Source organism: Condylura cristata, unplaced genomic scaffold, assembly GCF_000260355.1.
Source record: "Condylura cristata isolate star-nosed mole 26May11 unplaced genomic scaffold, ConCri1.0 scaffold00001, whole genome shotgun sequence".
Lineage (NCBI taxonomy): Eukaryota > Metazoa > Chordata > Mammalia > Eulipotyphla > Talpidae > Condylura > Condylura cristata.
This window is the reverse complement of record NW_004567102.1, coordinates 29,768,910-29,795,162: the sequence shown is the minus strand read 5'-3', so window position 1 is coordinate 29,795,162 and position 26,253 is coordinate 29,768,910. Positions and strand designations below refer to the sequence as shown.

General features: G+C 37.3%; 1 protein-coding gene across 2 annotated transcripts in view; it reads left to right on the top strand.

Annotated features, from left to right (window-relative positions):
* The window catches only part of FILIP1 (filamin A interacting protein 1), a 169,728-nt gene that overhangs the window by 129,809 nt on the left and 13,666 nt on the right, over window positions 1-26,253 (top strand). For both annotated transcript variants that reach the window (XM_012722642.1, XM_004673634.2), the window contains exon 5: window positions 20,083-22,888. In XM_012722642.1, the coding sequence (XP_012578096.1) occupies window positions 20,083-22,888 (2,806 nt within the window). The remainder of the gene's footprint in view (window positions 1-20,082; window positions 22,889-26,253) is intronic.

Sequence of the window (26,253 nt, the reverse complement as noted above, 5' to 3'; positions counted from 1 at the left end):
ATTAATGAATGCTAGCTACTTTATAAAGACAGAAAGACACAGGACATGGCCCATGTCCTCTAAGATCAAGTAATGGGATCTTTCTAGCTATTATGATTTCAAGATGGGTTCTATTACCCTTTTATACATGTCTTTTCCATTTCAAGAAACTTCTAATATGCCATGCCATTTAGTCAGGGAATTTTAATTCAAATGGTAAATGCAGCTATTTTAAGTGAGCCTTACTGGTAAACTTTAATTTTGAATACTATTTAATGGTATTAAGCAAGGAAATAAAAAGTCTGTGATCGCCAGTTAAGGATTTTTCAAAGGTAAGAAAACATTTCTTTTTGCCATTATCATTTGTTTCTAAGTATTGATTTGATATAGTATTAAACATAGTCAGTGCTTCCTCTGGGCTATAACTCAAGGACGAATCATCAGAAATAGACTGAAACAAGTTGTCACTTGACATCAATCCTGACACCTTGATTCCCTTTTTAAAAAATGTGGGTTTTTATTGTCCATGTCAAAAGTAGACCACAAATGTGTACTTTTGCAAAGTGCCTACCATCATCATTTGCTAAATGAATAAATTGTACATAATATATTAAATATATTACTAATTTTTATTGTGTGTCTATAACATGGAGCTTGCTCATAACACCTTATTCAATCCTTACAATAACCCTGCAAATTAAAAACTACATCAGTACTACACAGTTGAGTAAAAAGAAACTAGAGAGTTATAACACAGTCTCAGTCAGTTACCAAGTAGGTGCCAAGCCAGGTTCAGTTAGTGCAGTTGTCAACAACTTCACTTTTGCAAATCCAGTGAGTCTTCATACAAAAGTAGTGGCAGTCTTTACTTCTTTTCTGCCTGAATTTCATTATTCCACCATCCATATTAAAATAGATGAAAACAACAACAACAAAACAAAGCCAACAATTAGATGAGTATCTGTCATTTTAACTTAACCATGAATGTTACTTTATGCAATTTTTACCAAAACAGCTCAATAATCAAGACATTCAGAACTGCAACCTTCAAACATGCACTAATCATTCTACTAAGTTATGCTATAAAGAAGATTGACATATACTTAAAATTAAAATTATGACTGAGCATCAGAGAAGTAGTGAAACAACTGTCTAACTTATTTTTCCTTCATACTCTTTTTTATGTCAGATCATATGCCTTATATAATAAAAAAAGATAAGCTGAGGACTTAAAAATGCTCTTCAAATGCTTAATTTTGTTGACTTTAAAGTTAACTTGACAAATGTATCTAATATTACATTTTTCCTATAATTCAAATGGAATGTTCTTAACATAAATGATACACATTCTATGCAAATGGGTTAGAAAAAAATTATACTGGGACTTAAAAGATAGCTAATGGCGTCTTGTCTGAATTGTCACTCGCTTAGAAATTCACTCAGGAAAGAAAGATTCAAAAGGAAAAGAGATGAAGTGGGGGAAAAAGAGAAAGAGATAAAACCAGTTTGAAGGTGACAGAAATGTTTATAGGACCGATAATAGCGATTCCTTGAAATTTATTCAATTTTTTTCACTTTATATAGACGGCACCCTTCCTGCCCCCACCCTACTTCAAAACAGTTTTAGGGGAGAAATAAATCAGGTGAAAAAAAAAAACTTAAGAGGCAATAATTCTTACATTAAAAGGTGCTAGGCATTCTGTAGCCCACACTGGAGTGTTTTCATTTAGGTACACGTAAATTAGCTGGCACTTTGAAATGTAATTCCCCTCCCTGTTGGCTGAATTCTAGGGGAGGTCTAGTGGAATCCCTATTTAAATTTCAGCATGTGCTGAATAGAACTGTAAAGAGTTTATTTAGCTAGTTTGAAAAATCAGGAGGGAGGCCCATTTGACATTTTATGCATATCTTTCCTTTATCTCATTCTTCTTCCCCAAACTCATTCCCCTCCCCAGTGCCTTTTCCCCAGTGGAGAGCATAACTCTTGTTCACTTGCTTTGCTTTTTTCCTTCCAGTCCTGGGCAGCTCCACCCCTTTTCACAGACCAAAGTAAATCTGCACAATAATGAACCATATAAGGGAGGAATGACATCACCAGCTAGTGGTCCCAGGCTGTTTTGCACAACATTCACCTTTCATTGTTCTGATGACAGGGCTGGAATGTGACGGTTAATTCCCTGTGGAGTAGGGGCTGAGCAGGGCCTGCTGCTGTTGAACAAACTTCAGTATCCCCTTGTAAAAAACAAAAACAAAAACTAAAACTACTATGCTTCCTAATTCTAAGGTAAGGAAGTCAAGATCTGTTTTGATTTAAGCAATGTTAGCTATTCTAGTCCATGTGCATTTCATGTGTTAATAAGCTTACTTGGCAGTAAACTCATTTCTAAGTGTTACTGCACAGGGCATCTTGGAGTTGGGTTTGGGTATTTGTAGCGCCTGACTGCTCTGACAAGGGTTGTAAGAATTCGGCAACCTTTTAGCTTTTGGTTGCACGTTTTGCTGAGTGTGGACGGTGACAACTCTTGAAAATGAACAGCTTATTATGACTTTCCTTGATGCCTCAGTATTCTTGACTGGAACTGGCCAAGATGTACCTTGTCATGGTATGAGGCATACGCTTTGTCTTTCTGTGGAGGGGAAAAGTAATCTCATCCTAAGTGGGGAAGTTTATAGGAGGCTGGAAAAATCTCTTATCTTGCTACCATCAGTCCTACTAGTGTATCCTGAAGGCTTTTAACAGTCAGCTTTTTTCATGTGCTGTGAAAGTATCTTCTAACTTATAATTCCTTGATGAACAAAGAGCTGATTTAGGGTAAATGTGTTATTTTCAAAGCTGTTGTTCTGTGAATAGTCTCAAGATCTCTCTTTGCCTACATGGAGAAGTCTTGTATGTAGCATTGGCAATGAATGAGAATGCATAACAATTCAAAGAAAGCTGTGTTTGTGCTGAAACAGTTGTGTGGCAGCGATAGCAAGAAGAAGAAAGCAAACAAGTATGATCTCAAAGTGGGAATGAGATTAAAGTTTGGACTCTCTTAAACAATTGTGTTAAAAGTTTAAACTTTAGTCATTTATCAAAATGCCAAAAAACATTGTCTGAGTTCAGCAGAGTGTATCAAAATAAATAGCTTGTACTTGGTGCTGAGTGGGGCTGGAGGGTAGTGTGAGTCTTTTACAAAAGAACTTCACTTGGTCAAAGCCAAATTTTTATGGCATGATATCAGATTCACATAACCCATTTTATAGAAATTGAACACAAGGGCAGATGGTATGGTTTTATTTGTGTAGATTTTAATCTTATGTAACATTGATTGTTAATTATATTTTGTCTCTGTGTTTAAAGTGATGAAATCTTGAGTTCAACTGTGATGAAAATCTGGGCTCACTACATTGATCTGCCTGGATTCTTAATTCCAATTGACTGGAGGAACTTCTGTTTACTTGTGAAAATATCCTTTCCACGACAGAAGGGAATTCACATTTCTTTTTCTCTAGATGTACAATAGTCAGAATGGGAGGGGGGGTAGAATTAAGTCTGGGACTTTGGAATTTTGTTTATTATTTAAGGCTTTTAGGTTTTGCATTAGCTTTAAAGTTGTTCCAAGACGGAATTTAAAAAATGTTAGGTAAATATAGTATACAATTAAGATAAAAATTTTAAAGCATTCAGTGAAATTTAATGTAAACTCGTTTAAAACCTATTGAAATATCCTTAGATACAAATAAATATCTGTTGAATAAATAAAGAACTTTAGATACAATAACTTCTATTGCCATTTTAAAGAGGAGGAAGCTTATTTTTCTGAGTATATAAATCCATGGGGATGTGCTATCATTGATTTATGTACTTAATTCACTACTTATATTGTTTAAACAAATCTTACTAGTGCAAATAGATTTACCAAGAGACTAAGTTAATAGTATCTTAATAAAAATCTTTACAAAAAGATTTCTTTATAATGTGAACTCCTATAATGAATAAGCTCTAAACTATAACATGGAAGTTTCAAGCATGACCTGCTCAGCATTCTCTAAGACTGTGTATGGAGTAAAATGGGGTACATTTATTTACCCTAATGGATTGTCTTCAGTTTGCTTGGGTAGTTTGGAGAGACAGGATTCATGAGCCCTACTCCTCCTTTAAGTTCTGTGAGCACGGTACAGCCCACGTAGGATGCCTTTAAAACTAGTCTTAGGAACTAAAAAAAAAAAAAAAAAAATCACCTGCATTAAATAGCCTCCCCACTCTCCAGCTGCCCTAGGGAAATCCCGGCTCTTAATTTATTTTCAAAGGGAGAGAGAGAGATTCCTGTGCTGAGGTGCACCTGTTACCTAAGTGGAGTGTCTGGTAATTAGGTGTGATGAATCTGGGTGACCCAACTTTGGGAACAGGATTGGGTAGCTTTATTTTGTAAGGCCACACATTGAGGTGACAAACTCCTCTGGTTCATGATTTTTTCTGTTCCTTATGTAAAGCATTAAGTAAATTTATTTACCTGGCTTTTTATAGCAACTTCAAAAGTAGAGAGTAATATCTTCTTTCTGTTTAAAAAAATATTTCATCTGCCCAATCTGAGGGTATTTGAAAATTACTATGAAAAATGAGGAAATATGAAAACACACTACGCCTAGGCTTATTATTGTGGGAAGAAACTATTCATTTGTACCTACAAGATGAACAACAACATTTTTAAGTTTTAAGAATGAAATTATCTTTTACATTGCACCAGTAATGTGCACCTTCCTCCCCATCATCTTTGAAGAATTCTTTCTCATTGGAAGGGAAAAATACAAATTTGCACTAAATTCCAGGTTAGCATTATTGCTAAGAGTACCTAACATTTATTGAGTAGTTGTTTGTCCCTTAGATAAAAGTTCATAGCATTCTCACAACACTGTGATTTGTTATGATAGTCCCATCTCATGTTTACCAAGAAAACTGATGAATAGTAAATTAAGAAACTTACCCAAGAATAGGGCAGAACTAGATCTAAACTGAATAGTTTGGCTCCAGAGCAGTATTTGGAACTGTTGCTCTAAGCACTGACAGTTTTGAAATGATATGCCAAAAAAAAAAAAAGTACTTGTATTTTCTGTCAGTGAAATTATTGGTGTGATTGAATTAGAAAGAAATCACTTTTCTCACAAATTAGTGCATATGATTTCATGTTGACCCTTTTTTTTAATATCCTGAATATTCCCATTCAGTTTTCAGGACTTGTGGTCTTTCTCCTTTATCAACTAGAAGGATTCTAGCTAAGGAATCTACAGTACAAAATGAAAATGGTGAAGAACTAAGCTGCGGAATTGTTGTCGTTGGCTCCAAGGCTGCCTTAAAGCAGGGACAGATGAGATCCCTTGGTGTCTGGTCTGAGGAAGAGCAGGAATACCATTCCCTTACCTTCTTCGCCAGCTTTACTTTTGTTCTTGTTCCTGCTCTCAGGCCATAAAGTGTTTATCTGTGGCTACACCCATGATTCCTCATTGACTCCCTCTCAAACGCTAGTATCTGTGAATCCTTTCTTCCTAGATATGTCCTGTTTCTCACAAACTCCAGATCCAGTCTTCAGATGAACCATGCTTCATATTAAGTTATGTTTCGGCTGTGATGAATGGAAGTGATCCTAAGCCTCGAAACTTATGTATTGTAAGATCGATTTAAAATAGATCATTGAAGGTTAAAAACAAAAGAACTAGATGGCTCAAATGAGGTAACTTGTTTACACTGTAAATGTGTGGGTAGAAATAGGGAAACTCAAATGGACACTGCAGCTCCTTAGGAATACCAGTTGCGGAAAAGAGGGGGTTGAAGTATCGAAGTGTGTCCCTCTTACTACCCATTAATTTAGAAGGAGGGAGGACTTACAGAACCTCAAGAGTAATTGCATCTATAGGAGGGGGGCTATGTTCCTTAGCAGAAGGATGAAGCCAAATGCACAAAACTCAAGAGGGGATTAATGCTCCTTTCTCCACTCTCCTGACAGTGCTTTCTGTTAAGTAAGGATTGAGAATGGTGAAGAGTGGAACTGAAAAGGGAAATGGCAAATATACAGTACAAAGGGTAGTAGTAAGAAGTATGGAATTTTGTGTTAAGTAATATAATCTACAAATGAATAGGTTGGCAAGTTAGTAACTTCAATAACACTTTGTTTTTCTGCACATAGCATTGACCCTAGAAAGTGAGTAAATGTCCCTAATCAAAAATACTTCCTACCAAGAGTTTCACAGTGCTGACTTGCTTCCTGCAGAAGTTTATAAAAGTTTACTTTTTCAAAGGTGAAGAAAAGAGAAATCTAAGAGAACATTTTTTTAAAGGCCTAAGGCTAGAGATGACCTAAACATCTATCTTTCCCATGCTGATTCAGCTGAGTTGAGTTTTTTAAAAACTCATTTATTATTATTATTTTTTAAGATTTATTTTTTATTATTTATGCTTACAGAACTGGGGTACAGGCCAGAGGTGTGGTGGGTGAGAGGATACACCAGAGACAGAGAGAATACAGAGAGGGGAACAGAATAGGCAGATGTACTGAAATACACTGCTGAGGGGAGCAGTGGGCAGGTCAGAAGAGGTCTCCTGATCCATGTGAGTTAGTTCCCTGGCCAGGGATTAAACTTGTGCAGCAGTGGCTTCGGAGAACTTCATGATGTGGTTCTTTAATCCATTGCACCACCAGGGAGAACCCCCAAAACTCATTTTTTGAAACTGCACTTTGATCAAGTCAGTAGAATCTTCATGGAAGATTGGGCGATTGGCACATCATATCCTCCCTAAGATTCCAGATGGTACCACTAGATCATTCGGCTAGAACGTGATGCTAATGGGGTCAGGATGGGCAGGGAGTGCTACTACCATTCACAAAATCGCAGTGTCAAAATGCAAGAACAATCCTGTAAAACTTTTTCTACTTTAGCTTTCACATTCAAGTAGTCATGAAACCAGACAGTTCTCCATTCTAATTATTCCTATAATCTTATATTACAATTGTTTAGACTTCTAATGTTTTTTTATTGGGAAATTTACGAACTTTCATAACTCTTCTCCCCACCTCTAGTTTCTCCCTTCTCAAGCCACGCACTGCTTTATTATGGGCTATATTCTAATATCCAAATTTGATATCCCTGTTATCTCAACCCTGAGGGTGACATTCAAACTACTTGATGATCTGACTACTTTCTACTTGTTTGAACTCTTAACTTTTTTACCTCACACTCAGAGCTGTCTTTGACCTTGTACGTTCTGACCAAGGCTGTGTTTTCTTACCTTTGTATGCTCGTTTCCCTGTAGGTTAGAACCACTTCTGTGATTTCTCACCTGGAGAAACTGTTCACCCATTTGTTGAAGAAAAAGTAATTGATTACCTTCTGGTATTAGGTTTTGTCCAGCATAAATAAACAAATAAATAAGCCAGATGATTTTAGGTACAGAAAGTGCATTATAAGCAGTAAATCAGGAAGTATGGTGGAAAATGGCAGGAGAAACTATTTTCCATAAACTGGTGAGAGAATACTCTGCTGTGAGGTGACATGAGGACTGAAACCTGAGGGATGAGAAAAGAGTCCATTGGACTATTGTATATAGTTTTGCAATCTGTTGATTGCAGGGCCACCTGACTAATGAAAAAGTGGGGGCTGAAACCCATTTCTCTTTTGGTGAGTGACACCAGGCATCCCACATGAGACTGGCTCTCTAGAGAAGTGGGTTCTTGTCTAGTTCTCCCAAAAGAGCCACATGTGCGGCATCCTGATAGCAGATAGCAGAACTAGTGCTGGAAACAATTGTAAAAGTCTGGAACTAATTACTTTCTTCCATCACATCTCCACACTTGAGTGTCCTGGGTAGCCTGTATATAAAACATAAATTGCACTTTTTACATAACACTGCAAGTTAGTTTTTCTTTCAAAGACTTAAAACATGATCTAACAATGGTGAGACATTCAACCCATCTTTGTTTAGTTATTGAGTGAACTAATGATAAATCAAGGTTATATTCCTGTATGAGTCAGGGAGCCTCAAACTAAAATATATGATCAGAGAGCTCCTTCTTAATCAATTATTGTCAAGTATGGGTCTCTTTGTTATTTTTGTGGACAAATAACAAAATTACCAGAACTTTAATGTCTACTATGATTAAGAGCTGTTTATCAGTAATATACTAAGTGTTTCCTTATTAACTATAGCATTTGTAAATCTAAATGAGCACTTTGTATGGAAACAAATTAGAAGAGGACGCAAACAGTAATCCAGATACACAGTATTTCAACGCATTGTTTTAGAAAATATAAAAATCTATAATCAACAGAAATATCAACATTTCAAATGAGGACAATTTCTCTCTCGCTTCATGGCCTAGCCTCCCCGCTCCTCCCTGTGACCAGTCCTGTGCTCTGTGTCAGGCACATTAGACTGATTCTCACTTGAAGAACTGAAGTAATTTTCTTAAAGCCTAAGCCCATGTTTTCAATGAAGTGCAGCTGCCACCAAGTGTTGGCAACACTGAACATGTGCTTACCTAGTAGAAGGAAATTCCATAATCTTCAAGAATAATTTATTATCGGTCATGAGCTTTTCATGGTTTGTAGTTGCTGTCATTTGTACCTTTGAAGGTAAATTATTATCGGTTAAACTTCATAATCACTCTAGAATGTTGTGGGTAGCTGGACTAAGCCACAGAGTGTCTATAACATATATCATTGGTGTATAATTTTCAACAACTAAACTTTAAGGTATGCTGTCAGTGTGCTTATTCTCAAGCAGAATCATATATATATATATATATATATATATATATATAAAATCCCCTCAAAATCTGATGAAGGATAAAACATTACTGCAGTAATCTGCTTGGGATGTGTGTGTGTGCACATGCTATTTGTATTACTTGAGTTATACTATGTAAGTCAATAATTGGATCACTAGACTATTTTTTCAATTATAGGATATAGTTTTATAATATAAAATTATATGCATAATTTCAGGGTCTTCTCTTGGAATGAAATCAGTTCATCACAAAAAATGCTAGCAACAAAATTTACTGATTTTATCATCTCATTCAGTTTTTTATGACTAAGCTATTTTTTTATTATGAGAAAAAGCAAGATAAGCCTCTGTCCTGACAGGACTAGGGTCAAAAAGTTTGAAATCAGATCCTCTACAACATTGTTGGCATTTATAGTAGGGAAAAGGGATGACAGCACAATGACTTTGCATACTCATCTGCACTAGGAAACAAGAAATGAAAACATTTTGAATTCTATGATGCAGACACAATTTCTTTATATATAAAAATAATTATGTAGCATTAAGTACTTGGGGCTGGGACTAGGGTGAAATAAATGAGGCTTTCACCTCAGGCCCAAAATTTAAGGGTATGCAAAAAAAAAAAAAAAACCCCTCAGTAATTATTTTAATGCATTATTTTTATTATTATTATTTTTAAAGATTTATTTATTTGTGCATACAGAATTGTGATATAGACCAGAGTTGCAGGGGTGGTGAGAGGATTCACCAGAGACAGAGTGGGAAGCAGAACAGGCAGATCGATGAAGTACACTGCTGAGGGGGGCAGCGGGGTGGGTCAGAAGTCTGCCCACTGTACGGGTGGGGATCCAACTCATGCTGAAGTGGCTTTAGCTTCTTAGTGCTGTGCTTTAACCCGCTACACCATCAGGGGTAAATATTTTTTATTTTAAAAAATAAAAGTTAACACAAAGTTAATGCACAAACACCAAACTTTCAGATGAAGGTAGGATCTACTGTGTACAACCTAGTCTCATCCACCTCCCCCTAATCCTAGCCCTGGGTGCTGTATTGAGTATATTAGATTAATTCTGGGTAATTGTTAAAATAGCCACCATTTGAAGAACTGAAATAATTTATGAAAAAATAACATTTCTTACTGTCACTTGGTGTCCTGTAATGTCACCAAATTACTTAGCTCTAGTCTATGTTCCAATTGAGCAAACATGCATAGTGACAGAAGACTTTAAACTGGATGCAAGCTTGGTTCTTTAAAGTTTCACTAATCTTTAATTACTATCAAATGTTTATTAGCTTTAACCTTCCTTTCTCAAAAGACAGAGAGGCACACATATATAAAAAAAAAATTGAAGAATAAAAGTAGTGTAAGCAAGGGAAATTAGCATGGTCTGGCTGAGAAACAAATCAGAAATGACGAAGTTGATATCAGTGTTTAAAAAATGTGGCTTGATGAACTATGATGGTGACAAATGACAACATCTAATGAAAGCAAAGCAGAAACTGCTATGCTGGGGATAATGCTGATAAATTTGGAGAAAGGGATAATGAAGTAGGAGTGTCAAAAAACTCGGAGATCTTACATGACTTACTTTAAAAGAAAAGAAGTGAGATTGGATATAATCAGGTTTGGCACTGAGTTTTCAGGAACACAGTATTCAAGGTGTGGTATGGTGTTTTCTCAAGGATAAAGAATAATTTAAAAAATCTCTTTCTTCCACTATTTCTCCATTCCCCTAAAAAAAAAATTGCTCTCACACCCTTAAAAACAACTTGACCAAGTATTGGATCCCAATGAGGAAGAAAAAATAGAATTCCCTTACAAACTTAATCTTTTTTTAGTTTTGGAGTAGAAGAACTTGAGTATAGGACTTAGGTACAGGGCCATAAGAGGACTCACCAAAAATAGGGGAGCAGAACAGACAGATTTATTTAAATACACTGCTGAGGGGAGTGGCAGGAGAGACAGAAGAGGTGTCCTGCACCATACGTGGGTCAGCTCCCTGGCTGGAGTCAAACTCAGGCCTAATGATGATGGTGCTGAGACTGAATACCTAGGCCACCAGGGAGGCCCCAAACTTAATTTTATATACATGGAAAGGGCCAAAATAATTACCTACAACAATGGACAAATAATTGTGTCACATACATTGTACAGAAAGTAAAAATATAAACAGACACCAAAGGAACTACTACTTGGGGAGGTAAAGAGCCAATATTATAAAAAGAGGTTAAAATATTTTATTATGGAAAATTTCAAACATTTATAAAAATAAGAAAACAGTACAAGGAACCCATTACATTCATTGCTTAGCTTCACCCATAATCAACTCATGACTATATATCCCCACTCTCCTGGATTATTTCAATGAAAATTCCAAATATACTATTTTATTCATAAATATTTCAATATTTGTATCTAAAAGATAAGTATTATTTTAAAAAATTGTCAAAAATCTTTTAGCACACTCAAATTTAATAATTCCTTAAAAACATGCTTTTCATCAGTAATATCTATGAATAGTTTTCATGATGTTAGTGAACAAAATACAGATTAAAGTTCAAGAAAAATCAAAAGAAAAAAAAGACAAGTATCTGAGACTAACTTTTTGACCTCTTAATTGTAAGATGAAGGAGAAACAGGAACTGGACATAGGAAGTAGTTAGGGCAGAATCAACATTTTCATTTTTTTTTTTTAAAGATTTATTTATTTGTACATACAGAACTGGGGTACAGGCCAGAGGCTCAGGAGCGGTGAGAGGCTTCACCAGAGACAGAGTGGGGAGCAGAACAGGCAGATCAACGAAGTACACTGCTGAGGGGAGCAGCGGGCGGGTCAGGAGAGGTCTACCAAGCCATGTGGTCACCTCCGGGGCAGGCGGGAATCGAACTCATGCGGAAGTGGCTTTAGCTTCTCAGTGCAGTGCTTTAACTCGCTGCGCCACCAGGGAGGGCCCATTTTCATATTTTTAAATAAATCTATAATGGATACATATTAGCACATTCCCACTTTGTTAAAGTTCTTTGGTATTCATTATAGAAATAGTCCAGTTAATAAAGAGTGATACCAAATTAATAGACAAAAAAGGGATTATAGAATACCACCATTGTATATACATTACTGATGAAATCCATATTGACATATCTAGTGAAAAATATTTTTTAGTTATGAATTTAAATTAAAATAATGGATATTTTCCTATTCTCTCACTTGATCTCACATTATGAATATGTCCTTTTTCCCTACGCTTCTCCTAGCCTTCTGTCTGTCTACGAATCTACTATTGTGTGGATTACTATTGCTCTCTCTGATTACTGCTCAAGCTCTCTTAAGTGCCTTTAATTTATCCCTTTTAGTATCTTTTTTCTGTCTTTACTCTTTTTTTCTCTCTTATACCCACATACCTCCTAATTACCTCATCCTCTTAGGCTCTAGATTGTACCAAACATTGCAGAATTCCAGTCATTATATCCTGAACCCCAACTTTACTTTCCATTAAGCATTTCACTTGTAAATTCTTAGAATGTCAAAGTCAATGTGCCTTTTTGAAACTTCATGACTTTTCCTCTAAAGCTCTTCTACTTTTATATTTTCCTACATGTGATGAGCACTGACATCAAACTAATGGTACTTCCAGAAGCTAGAAAGCCAGTCCAAATTTCTCCCTTTTCAGCCTCACCCTATGTTTTCCATCTCCTAAAATCACCATATGCACATTCCAATTTCTTTTAAAATATTCTTCTCCCCTCATTCTGCTTTTTCAGTGACAATCTTAGTTTAAACTCTATCGAACATTTCTTACCTCTGGCTTTTGTAGTTTCCTAAATGACCTCCTGCTTCTTGGCCATATTCCTGTATTCTTATATAACTGTTGACTTCACTCATACTCTGAATCCAAAGTTCAGATTCATCTCCAGTCCCTCGGAGTTTTGTTTGACTTCCCTTTCCTTGCTAGCCTCATGTTACTGCGCCCCCCTTCACTGTCCGCACAGGTGCCCTTCACTCTAGTTGAGCTACTGCCGGACTTTGAAAAATGACTCCTGTTTCCCAATTTTGTGCTTCTACATGATGTTTCCATTTAGATTCCTATCTAATGCTTTGTAGAACACATACAGTGTCAGCTATATTTTCTTTTTCATTATGTTTTAAAATCCTTAAAAAAGATAAGAACCATGCTTATTTCAAGGGCCTTCCTAATACAATCTTGGTCTAGATTTGGCCCAAGATGATAGCTTGCTAACCCTAGTCCAGAGGACCTTTTCTCTACTCTCTACATACCAAGTCTCTACTTAACTCGGGTCAAGAGTCAACTCAGGTCAAGAGTCAACTCTTCTTGGAAGCGTCCCTGACTGTGTTCACCTGGTATTACTTAGTAGTCATTCTCCTGTGTTCCCAGAGTTATGCCTTGGGGCAAAAACTGGTGTGTGTTTTTCTTTATAGGCTTTGTAGAGTTCCCAGCATATAGTAAATATTTAGTAAGTGATTGTTAAATGAGTAACAAAAGAGTTGCCATGCTTGGTGCTACTGACCATAGTAACTGAGTTTATTCTATGGAATAGTTACTATCTTACACTTTATTTATATTTATATTTCATTAATCTTAACAGCAGCCCCATGAGAAAGGTATTTTCATTTTCTACATTTTATAAATGAGAAAGCTGAAGCACAAAGGAATAAGCGAATTTGGCGAAGCGCATTTGAAATTAAGCAAGAATTTTCAAAAAGGTCCTTGTGATAGTCTTCAACAAATATATAAAGCTCTCATCATGAGCTGTGTTTTGGGTGCTGAGACCATAGTGGTGAATAAAATACACAAAAATCCTCTCTGTGAAACACTCCTTGAGAGTGCAAATGCAAATCCTCTTCTTTACATTTTATAGAAAAGAAGATGTTATTTTAAAAAGGGATATAAAAATGTATAGTGTCTCAGTGAAAAGTGCTACGGAGAAAAATAAAGCAGGAAAAGAAAGTAGGAAGTTCTATGAGGAAATACACAAAAGAGGAGGGACAAAGAATGGGCTTCTTCGCAAAGGTCATCTTTGTACAAAATCTGAAGGAAATGAGGGAGCAATCATTTAGAATATCAGATAGACGAGAGAAGGATTTTAGGAGATGAAATCAGAAAGGTAAGGGGAAAGGAAGGTATAATAAAAAGCCTCTGTGATGACTTGGTTTCATTCAGTCAAATGGGAAGCGACCGAAGGACTTGGGGCAGAAGAGTGACATTGGGAACACCTAAATGAGGCTTTTTTGCTCACACCCAGAAAGCCAAATTCTGAATCATGAGAAAATTCTTTACACAGAGGAAGGTGTGTACATCTGTACGACATGGCCACTAAGGGAGATAGTCATGTGGTAGCATCCCAATAAAGCATCCTAATGCTCCCAGAATGGTAGTAGGAAGGAATGTGAAGGAAGTGGGGAGCTTCACATTTCCAGGTCTAAGGAGGTGCTGGGCATTCTAACCCACATGAGTCAAATTGCGTGGCTCTTCCTGCGGGTGTTATTTCAGCAATTAGCAAGTGTTTATTTCGGATGCGACTATCAACTTCAAAGGGCCACAGAGAATGTTATTAAGGATGTAACAATTTTCCAAGTTTGGGATGCATTTGGAGCCAGCTAACAGTAAGCATAAAGGGAGGGTAGGAGGAAGAGAGAACAAAGGGTGGTTAAGAGTTTAATTCCATTTATTCCTAATTTTTAGCCTTGGGGGAGTGAAAACATGATCTGATTTACCCCTCACCCCCCCCTTTTTTTTTTATTTAGGATTACTCTGGCTTCCTGCAGAGGAAATTTTAAGAATGAGCAAGAGTGCAAGCTGGGAGTTAGTTTTAGTGTCTACTACAATAATCCCAATAACAGATGATGGCAGTTTTGGCCAGGATGATAGCAATGGGAGTGACAAACAATTAGGTTCTGCGAATATTTGGAAGGTAGAGTCGACAAGGTTTACTGAAGAAATGACTATGGGAATGTAAAAGAAAGGACTCAAGGATAACTCTAGATTTTAAGTTTCTGGAAGAATTTGGTGTAGCTGACTAACATGAAAGAGATTATCAGTAAGGACAGGTTTGTAAGGGAGGATTGGGAGGATAGAAGAGATAAGGACCAAGAGTCTCATGGCTCTTAACTAACTGAATGACAATGTCAATGCTATTGAATGGCTTGATGTCAGTAAGAGGGAGTTCTTGAGAGTGTTTCAAGAGCATTATGCATTGACTTGACCTACTATTGATAATTGAGGTCATTTTGCCATTGACGCGATACTAGGTACAAAATAATTCAAGGAGATCTTTTTGAATTACTCCAAAAGTGATAGACTTGACCAAGCAAGATGAAATTAATCTAAAGAAACACAAAGATTTTCAAATTTGTGATTTTCAAATAATATCTACTTGAGGAGTAGCATTGTATTAAGAGCACATTGGCTCAAAATCCAAAAGTACCCCTTTTAATCCTGTTTTCTTGATTAAGTGAAAAATCTCCCTTATTTATAAAACTGTGATGTTTTGCTCAGAGGATTGTTGTGAAAATGAAATGAAATAATAAAGTACTTCACATACTCTTAGATAATAGGTAGGTAGTTGGTAAATTAGATATTCTATTGTCAAAACTTTTCTTAGTCTTTCTTTCTAAAAACTAGGTGTCAGTGAAAATTGGAGTTAATGGTGGACTTTTAAGAGCAGCTTGAAGTAAAAGTGTGGTTATTGGCCTTCTAGTACCTGAAACACTACTTTCTCAAAAAAATTTTTCTTTTCAGCATTCCCAGACACACCTGAAATTATTGTTCCTCTTCTCTTTACCTTTCCATATTCAACATTCACTTCCTTCTGCCTTAAGATTAATGATCTAGTCTATGTTTCTATCACATTTTAAGTCATGCTAATCTAATATATATGACTGTTCTCTCTTTATGTGTGATATCTTGCAACACTCTCCAGGTCTTTTTATATTATTTTCTTCCTGCTGTATTATTGAGATAATTTACATACAACAATATTCACCAATTTAACTATATAGTCTGATGAGTCTTGACAAATATATATTCCACAAGCAATCTAGAGCATCTGGGCATACCCTTTTAAAGTCTAATAATTGAAAACCATTGAATTTCTGAACATATTTAATAACAAATGAGAAATATGCAAGCTAAAAAAATATGGTTTTGTTATAGGGCAACAAATCTGTTATAGGGCACCTCAATTCAGAGAGAGGCACCCCTGAAGCCCCAAAACCTGCCTGCTCTAAGTGGGTTCTGCCATCCGCCGCAACAAGACAAAACATATAAAGCTTTAATGAAAAGTGACTTTAATACAGTGAATAAGTTACACAAAGAATGTAACTTCTAAATCAAACACCTGAAGTTACCCATCCCCTCGTGGGCAAAAGTCCACCCAAAAGGGATTGGCCCAAAGCAAGGCCTGAAAGCCTGCCACAAGACTAAAGCACCTTCTGGCCGGGACCCATGGAAAAGGGTCAGAAATGGCCAGACAAATCTGAGAGGAAAAGAGCAAAATCAAAATCAATATAAACACTGCCATGGTCACCTCCCTACAGGTATCTCACCCACATCTGCCTTAACCAGTCCAGGGTCAGGAAACAAGCCCAGTTTCTTCGTCACATGTTTGCTGCTCCATGTGGCTTCCTTAGGTCTCCTTCTCCACCTGCCTTCTGCCCTCCTTCTCTCTTCTTCTCTCTCCTTTTTCTCTGCTCAGTTCCACCCTCCTTCTGGGTGGGGCAGGGAACCTGGAACTTCCCTTCTCCTAGGGACCACCCAGTTACAGTTTTACTCTATGCTACTGAATGGATTGATGTATGTCCTTAAGGGTGTTCTTAAAAGGGTGTTTAGAGAGTTCTGTGCATTGACCTTTTTTTAAATTAATGACTTGAGTTTTACTTAGTATGAGAAAAGAAAGAAGTAATACATTTAAAAATAGTTATTAATAAAGGCAAGAGAATTCTGAAAAAATCTACTAAATCATTTACTTGTCTTCCTTTTGTTCTCTAAATAAGATAAAATGCTTGCAGAAAATGAATAACTAGCTAAAAATAAATTTGATTTCAGAATATGCAATGCTCTGCCTGTAACTGCTGATAATAATTAGGGTACTAATTCATCTTCATAGTCTTTGCCTGGGTTGTTTCTTGTTATGCTAATATATGTTTAGACCTAGGGATGGCTGAAGAATGGCAGGATGGACAGAGAGGGGAATAGTGAGGAGGTAGTGCGACCATTTGGTACAAGAACTAGTCACAGCCCTCTTATTCTGCCCTTTAAGTAGCTTAATTACATGGAAAAGGTGCCCAACAATCAATTGTTGAGCCAATTGATTGCTCAAAGTACAAAATTAAATTGTAACTATTAAAAAATTATTTTGAAAAAGAAATACAATGTTCTGTCATCATCACATTTTGTGAATAGTTATATAATACTTCTAAAATTAATGACTAGGATTTCTAAGTATGTGGAAGGAAAAAGACATCTGACAGTAGAATGCTAAATTGACAATAAGTAGTTGTTTGTCTCACGAGGCCTCAGATGTGTGCTGCTCCAACACTCAAGTTCTGGGCCAAATGTTTCTCTGTAGCAGAGGTTTGAACTTTTAAAAAAGAAGAAAACAGGCAAAAAAAAAAAAAAAAGAAAAAGTAAACAACACAAATGACAGACATTAAAAACTCTTACAGGGCCCTCCCTGGTGGCGCAGCGGGTTAAAGCACTGCACTAAGACACTAAAGCCACTTCCGCATGAGTTCGATTCCCGCCTGCCCCGGAGGCGACCACATGGCGAGGCAGACCTCTCCTGACCCGCCCGCTGCTCCCCTCAGCAGTGTATTTCGTCGATCTGCCTGTTCTTCTTCCCGCTCTGTCTCTGGTGAATCCTCTCACCCTCTGCATCTCTGGCCTGTACCCCAGTTCTGTACGAATAAATAAATAAATCTTTAAAAAAAAAAAAAAACTCTTACAGGCTTTTAGCTCTGTGTTTCTGTGTATGTACTGACAAAAGAGCCTCGCTATCACCCATAACTTTACTTTCTTTTGGGACTTATGTCACTTTTGTCCCACGAGACCCCAGATGTGTGCTGCTCTCTCCTTCACATCCTCCTAGTGAACATCACAAGCCCATGCCAAGTACTTTTTGCAAAATCTTAACAATTCATTTCATCCTTCCCTACCCCAATGTCTTGCCTGTAGAAACTTAAATGCAGATGTTTCTGCACATGGCCATTGGCTGTCTCAACTGAGCCTTGCAACTTTACCATAGTCCAGGATTTAGCTGTCACTAAACCAATGCCAACTGGATTTGGGGAGCACACAGAGAATGGGCCAGGATTTAGGATGTGATGGAACAGGGAAGAGAGGGAACAAATGGGACTAGGAGAAGAGAAGTAATCACTGCAAGGAGGACCTGAAAGATGTGATTTCCTGGAAACCCAATTCCTGCCATTCATGCTGTAGCTCACAGGGTTTCCTTCTACTATTCTTCTGCTCAGAAAATCTTTCTTCTGCAGAAACATTAATGCCCAGGCCTAGCCATCAAAGAAAATGACATATAAATATTTATATTTTAAATATAAATGCATCTGACAGACTTCAAATGGAGAGACTAGTATACTCTCTATTTTTTACATTTGTTTTGTGTTTTGTGACATCCATGTCTTGAGTCTTTGTGTCAGTCACTTTATTTCTATGATCTTAATCTTCAGGACATTTCTATGAGCTAGGTATAGATACCGCTCCCTTCTTCCTTTGAAGGTAAGGAAACAGGGTCAGAAATTTTAAGTGACTGGGCCAGAAATTATACACTTAGAAAATGGTAGAGTCAGAATTCAGATTTGGTTATGTCTGACCCAGGCATAGACATTAGCCACATCAATTCACTTTGTCCAATAGCATTAATAGCATAAAATATTTAAGTAAATAAATTTAGTTGTTTTAATATTTTAAGCTTAAAGTTGAAAGCAGTGATATTTGCAATGAGTTCATCTCTTACAGCCTAATGAAAGTAAAAGAATTTATCCCATAAATTCATTCCTACTCTATGATTTTGTGACTTTTTTCAGTTGTTTTAGCTTCAAGTAAAAAAGGAAGACAGTCATTAAGTGCTCTTTTATACATGTAAGAACCATATTTAGTGGGTTTATTATAGTATTGCTTACTTAAGTTTGTACAATTTGAGAACATTTTCCTCCCACCTTAGGAATTAAGTTAGAATGGGCTCTAGAAGTATACATTTAATTAATTAATAGCTGACTAAACATAGCATATGTTTCATTTTAAAAAGTCTACTAAATCATCTTAATGACATCATCAGAGTCATTTCTATAATTATCTGACACTGAATTTGTCTATAAATAGCCACCTTGTGTATGTTTAATCATTTTTTGTACACTGCAGTGTGAGACTATTAACTTCCGTTTACTTTGCTAACAGCTAATCTACTCATAAGTATGAATAAATCATTCAGAATAATTAAGGCTGTATATTTATAATTACTTCTTTTATAAACATAAATTACTAAATATATTTCGATATTATATATAGTTAGTATGATTGTTACTTTAACTCTGTTTTTGTGGGTAGTTGAAAATAATGATCAAAAATTGGTAACAACTAATCAATAAAATAATGATAATATTGTCATATTTATCATTTTTAAAGCTATACATAAGCCCCTTAGAGATAATGCATTTTGTACATCTGAAACTTAGTAATTCCTGTAGCTATCACATTCTTACTGGTAATAATTCAAATTTCCTCTCTACGTAGTTCTCTATTTAAAAATTGTTTAAATCAGAAATCTAAGTCAAAATTCTGTGCTGGCTCTGGGGTTAACTAAAATCAGTTTATGTAGATCAGTTTTCTACCATGAAATTTGTCTTGCCTTTTCCCTATCGGGTGATAGTTCTATTAAAATGTGAAAACTCAGTTTCTTCTGTTGACCCTTCCTTAAAGTAAATTTCTTACTTGATGTCATGTGATACAGGACAAATAGCAAGCATTCTAGAACCTTGCTGTCTGCCACTTACTGTGTGACCTGTGACTGGCGCCCTCTCTTATTTTACTTATGAAAATAATCTAGTACCTCAAAAATCCTCTTCACCCCATTTTCTGGTCACTACCCCTTTCTAAGCAAAATCAATATCCTGACTTCTGATTAGTTTTGCAAATGGCATTCGTTAAATCTATATGTTATAGCAGTTGATAAGGGATTTGCTATGTAGAATATAACTTTTTATTTAATATCAAAGCCTGATTAATCTTTTGAGATTTATGACAATACATATATAAACATATATAACATTGAAATAAAATACAATATTTTGGTATCTCTTGTTTCCTAGATTGAAAAAGCTTCTTGAACAGGAAAAGGCTTATCAAGCCCGCAAAGAGAAGGAAAATGCTAAGCGGCTCAATAAACTAAGAGATGAGCTTGTGAAACTCAAGTCCTTTGCACTCATGCTGGTGGATGAAAGGCAAATGCATATTGAACAACTTGGCCTGCAAAGCCAGAAAGTACAGGATCTTACTCAGAAACTAAGGGAAGAAGAAGAAAAGCTGAAAGCCATTACTTCCAAATCCAAAGAAGACAGGCAGAAACTGCTCAAGTTAGAAGTGGATTTTGAACACAAGGCTTCCAGGTTTTCTCAAGAGCATGAGGAGATGAATGCTAAGTTGGCTAATCAAGAGTCTCATAACAGGCAATTGAGACTCAAGCTGGTTGGCTTAACTCAAAGAATCGAGGAGCTAGAAGAAACCAACAAAAATCTTCAAAAAGCAGAGGAAGAACTTCAGGAATTAAGAGATAAAATTGCCAAGGGAGAATGTGGCAATTCCAGTCTAATGGCTGAAGTGGAAAATCTTCGGAAGCGTGTGCTTGAAATGGAGGGGAAAGATGAGGAGATCACCAAAACTGAGTCCCAGTGCAGAGAATTGAGGAAGAAGCTGCAGGAAGAAGAACACCATAGTCGGGAGCTCAAACTTGAGGTCGAGAAGTTACAAAAGAGAATGTCTGAGCTGGAGAAATTAGAAGAAGCATTTAGCAAGAGTAAATCTGAATGCACCCAGCTACATTTAAATTTGGAGAAAGAAAAGAACTTAACTAAGGACCTGTTGAATGAGTTGGAGGTAGTCAAAAGTCGAGTTAAAGAGCTGGAATGTTCTGAAAGCAGATTGGAAAAAGCTGAGTTAAGCCTAAAAGATGACCTTACAAAATTGAAGTCATTTACTGTAATGCTGGTTGATGAAAGAAAAAATATGATGGAAAAAATAAAGCAAGAAGAGAGAAAAGTGGATGGACTCAATAAAAATTTTAAGGTGGAACAAGGGAAGGTTATGGATGTAACTGAAAAACTAATTGAAGAAAGTAAGAAGCTTTTAAAACTGAAGTCTGAAATGGAGGAAAGAGTATACAATTTGACAAAAGAGAGAGATGAGTTAGTTGGCAAATTAAAAAGTGAAGAAGAAAAGTCCTCTGAATTAAGCTGCAGTGTTAGCTTATTAAAAAAGAGACTTGATGGGATAGAAGAAGTAGAAAGAGAAATAACAAGAGGAAGATCTCGAAAAGGATCTGAGCTTACCTGCCCAGAAGATAACAAGATTAAGGAACTAACACTTGAGATTGAAAGACTAAAGAAACGTCTCCAACAATTGGAGGTAGTTGAAGGGGATTTGATGAAGACAGAGGATGAGTATGACCAGCTGGAGCAGAAATTTAGAACTGAGCAGGATAAGGCCAACTTTCTATCTCAACAACTGGAGGAGATAAAGCACCAGATCGCCAAGAATAAAGCAATTGAGAAAGGTGAGGCTGTGAGCCAGGAAGCTGAGCTAAGACACAGATTTCGGCTAGAAGAAGCTAAGAGTCGGGACTTAAAGGCTGAAGTACAAGCTCTTAAAGAGAAGATTCATGAATTAATGAACAAAGAAGATCAGCTGTCTCAACTCCAAGTGGATTATTCTGTTCTTCAACAAAGATTTATGGAAGAAGAAAATAAGAACAAAAACATGGGGCAAGAGGTCCTCAATCTGACCAAAGAATTGGAACTTTCTAAGCGTTACAGCAGAGCCCTCAGGCCCAGTGTGAATGGGAGAAGAATGGTGGATATTCCTGTGACGTCGACCGGAGTACAGACTGATGTAGTCAGCCATGAGGCAGCAGAGGAAGAAACACCAGCAGTATTTATACGGAAATCCTTTCAAGAAGAAAATCATATCATGAGTAATCTTCGACAGGTGGGACTGAAAAAACCTATGGAACGAACCTCTGTTCTAGACAGGTACCCACCAGCAGCAAATGAGCTCACTATGAGAAAGTCTTGGATTCCATGGATGAGAAAAAGGGAAAATGGGCCCCCAATTACTCAAGATAAAGGGACTCGAACAAATTCCAGTCCAGGGCACCCAGGAGAGCTGGTCCTGTCTCCAAAGCAGGGCCAGCCCCTGCATATTCGAGTGACACCAGACCATGAAAATAGTACTGCGACACTGGAGATAACTAGCCCGACATCTGAAGAATTCTTTTCCAGTACCACTGTCATTCCTACCTTAGGGAATCAGAAACCAAGGATCACAATTATTCCATCACCAAATGTTATGTCTCAAAAACAAAAAGGAGGAGATAGTGCTCTTGGCACAGAACGAGCCATGTCCCCAGTCACGATCACTACTTTTTCCAGAGAGAAGACCCCAGAAAGTGGAAGAGGTGTGTTTGCAGACAGGCCCACCTCCCCCATTCAGATTATGACAGTGTCGACATCAGCAGCGCCAGCTGAGATTGCAGTGTCTCCCGAGTCCCAGGAACTGCCCGTGGGGCGGACTGTCTTCAAAGTCACCCCAGAAAAGCAGACTGCCCCAACTCCAGTACGGAAATACAACTCCAACGCCAATATCATCACCACGGAAGACAATAAAATTCATATTCACCTAGGTTCTCAGTTTAAACGATCCCCTGGGACTTCAGCTGAAGGAACTAGTCCTGTTATTACTGTCCGACCTGTCAACGTGACAGCTGAAAAGGAGGTTTCCACTGGCACCGTCCTTCGTGCTCCCAGGAACCATCTCTCCTCTAGACCTGGTGCGAGCAAAGTGACGAGTACTATCACCATAACACCGGTTACAACCTCATCTTCCCGAGGAACCCAGTCATTGGTGAGTGGCAGAGGTTTCAAAGTGTAGACCCAGTAGAGAAGGGAGAAGTGTGTAGTTAGAATCAACCAGAGCCCCAAATAAAACAAAAGCTCATGAACCCATTAACAGATGTTTCTTAGAGGACTGTTTATACCAAAAAATGAATATAAAAAGTAGCCTAACATTTTGCTAAATAAAGGTAATTTTGAGAGAAATTATTTTTCATATAATTGTGTCATCTCCCCCATTACTTGCAAAGATGGCCTCTTTGTAATGTCAACATGCAGTAATAAATAATAAAGTTTAAATTTTGATTCTTTTTTTTTTTAAGATTTATTTATGCATACAAGAGTTGGGGTACAGGCCAGAAGTGTGAGGGGTGAGAGGCTTCACCAGGGACAGAGTGGGAGCAGACAGGCAGATTGACTGAAGTACACTGCTGAGGGGAGCAGCTGGCAGGTTAGGAAAGGTCCGCCACACCATGTGGATTACCTCCCTGGCTGGGGATTGAACTCGTGCTGCAGTGGCTTTGGATAGTGTTGTGCTTTAACCCATTGCACCACCAGGGAGAGCCCTAAATTTCGATACTTAGTTTAAAATAATTTTAAAAATAGATGTTGCACAGGATAGTCAATGTATAGTTTCCTGTATTTATTTCTTTGCCTAAAATATTCAATATGTAATTAGGTATGATCATAGTCACACTTTATTTCAAATATAAAATTTAAAGATTTTATTCCCAGAAATACTTTTAAAAAGTAAAGAAGAAATGAGTTTATATGTCTAAATGCTGCATTTTACTAATAGTATCTTGCAGGCAGCAGGTATTTGTTAAATATTTACTTAACAGGGCCCTCCCTGGTGGCACAGCCGGTTAAATTTAGCACAACACTAAGAAGCTTAAGCCACTTCAGCATGAGTTCGATCCCCGCCTGCCCCAGTCACACATGGCGCGGTAGAACTCTCCTGACCCACCCGCTGCTCCCCTCAGTAGTGTACTTCATTGATCTGCCTGTTCTGCTACCCGCTCTGTCCCTGGTGAATCCTCTCACCCTCCGCATCTCTGGCCTATACCCCAGTTCTGTATGAGTAAAATAAATAAATCTTTTTTAAACAATGCACTTAACAGACTGTCAAAGGCTAAATGGATGATTATGAAAAATCCATGTCCAAAGCATAGACCCAAGCATTTGAAAATAAATTCTATTTTTTCAAAAAACTTCCAGGGAGTATCTTCATTTATTGGGATAAAATTAGTAAATCAAATTATTTTAAAAAGCATAAACTATTTAGAAAATAGATATTAATTTAAACAAATATACTAAAATTTATGATTTCTAGACTCTGACTCATTATAGCATGTATTAGAAATTCTTAAGATAGACTGGGAGTTTTTTTTTAATTTACTTATAGAAGCTGTGGTTTATTTTCCTGTATTTTCAGTATAGTTTACTTGATTCTCTGTGCACAATCATATACTCATGGCATATTTCAAAGTGTGAAAGGCTAATTGCTTTGTCAGTAAAGCTTTTCTTTGTTGACTTTGCAGGAGCCAAATAGCATTCAGGATTGCTCACTCTTTTCAGTTGTTTCAGTATCACTTATTAGGCCACACAGAGCATAGCATGGCTGTACAGGGCCTTGTTTCTTTCTGCTGAATTCTATAAAACAAACCAACAAGGAAGTGAAAATCAGTGGAATTTAGAGCAAAAGTGAATTTGTCTCTTTGAATGTTCTACTCCCTGTTCAGGGTCAGATCAAGATAACTAATTTTCTTTAGCAACAATTTTGCTGATTAACCTCCATATACAAATAAGATTTCAAAACAACTGCCTAAGATGTCTAAGGCCATTTACTTCAGTGAGATAAAATCCCATAAAATTAAGGACAACAGAAAGTTTGCTTTACCCATCTTAGAAACTAAATAGTGAGGCCAGTTCATCTGAGCATTTATTATTCAACATTTATTGTCAGCTACCTTTTAAGCACTGGGTTCAGTGTTGACTTGTAACGAGGACTATAAGAAATTCTCAGCATAGTGGTAGAGGCAGCATTAGGACCCTGGTGTGTCTGAGATATAGGTATGTAAAAGGAACCACCAGAGAAACTTCACTGAATAGAATGTTTTCCCAGATGGGAAAAGATCTAGAAAATGGAAAAAGGCTTATGCTCAGAGAACAGCACGTGCAAAGGTCTGACTCTGTGAAGGGCCTGGCATGTTTGGGGATGATGAGCAGTTCCGTTGTGCTGGGGCAGGTGGGCATGGAGACAGAATGCAAGAGCAGCAAAAAGAGAGGCAAATTGGGGTCAGATGTTGAAAAGAGGCTTTTGTCTTCCAAAGCTGACATTTAGTCACCTAGAGTAGGCAGACAGAACCTTTAAGAGGGAAATGATGAGAGAAAAGCTACATTAGATGTAGTTTAGAAAGACATGTCTATGAAACAGTTTGAAGACTATGTAAGAGGAGGCGAGAGGAGGCAGGCTGAGGACAGGGCTACTCTAGGTGAAAGGCAGTGTGGACTTGAACTATGGTAGTGAAAATGAGGACAGAGATAAACTGAAGATAGAATTGAAATTTCTATGAAGAATTGAGTTCAGAGGGTAGTTCTGAGGTTTTTGATTTGGCTGTCTGGGTGGATGGAATGACAAATAGGGAAGAACTGGGAGAGAAGATAAGTATTTTGGAGGTATATTATATTTAAGATACCTGGAACACACTTACTATGTCTAGCAAGTAGTTGGAAATACAAATCTGTATTTCAAGAAAGCATTGAAGGCTTGGGAATGGGACTCCCCAACACATAGGCAATTCTCAGGATGAACATAAAGAACTAAAAGGTGGATGAACTGCTCACTGTCTGTAGTTACTGAAAGCCAAAAGATTAAACAATGAGGCTAGTTAGTAGCTTGAGTGTGAAATAAATCATTCTCAATTAAAAAAAAAAGAGAGGACAGAGAATGGAGCATGGTGACCTCCACTTTCAGCAGGCAGACAAGGTAAAACAAGGAACAGCAAGAGATGGAAAAGGAGTGGTCAGGAGGTGGATGGGTGAGACTCAAGTAGGAAGTCAGAGCAAGAGTTTTGTTTTGTTTTTTTTTTAAAGATTTATTCATTTATGCACACAGAACTGGGGTACAGGCCAGAGGTGCGGAGCAGAACAGGCCAACTGACAAGTGCACTGCTGAGGCGAGGTCTGCCACACCATGTGGGTCACCTCTGGGGCGGGGATCAAACTCATACTGAAGTGGCTTTAGCTTCTTTAGTGTGCTTTAATCCTCTGTGCCACCAGGGAGGGCCCACACAGCAAGAGTTTTAAGGACACATTAAGGAGGGTGTGGTCAGCAGTGAAAATACAAACTGAAGAATCTGGTGTCATTACAAGAAG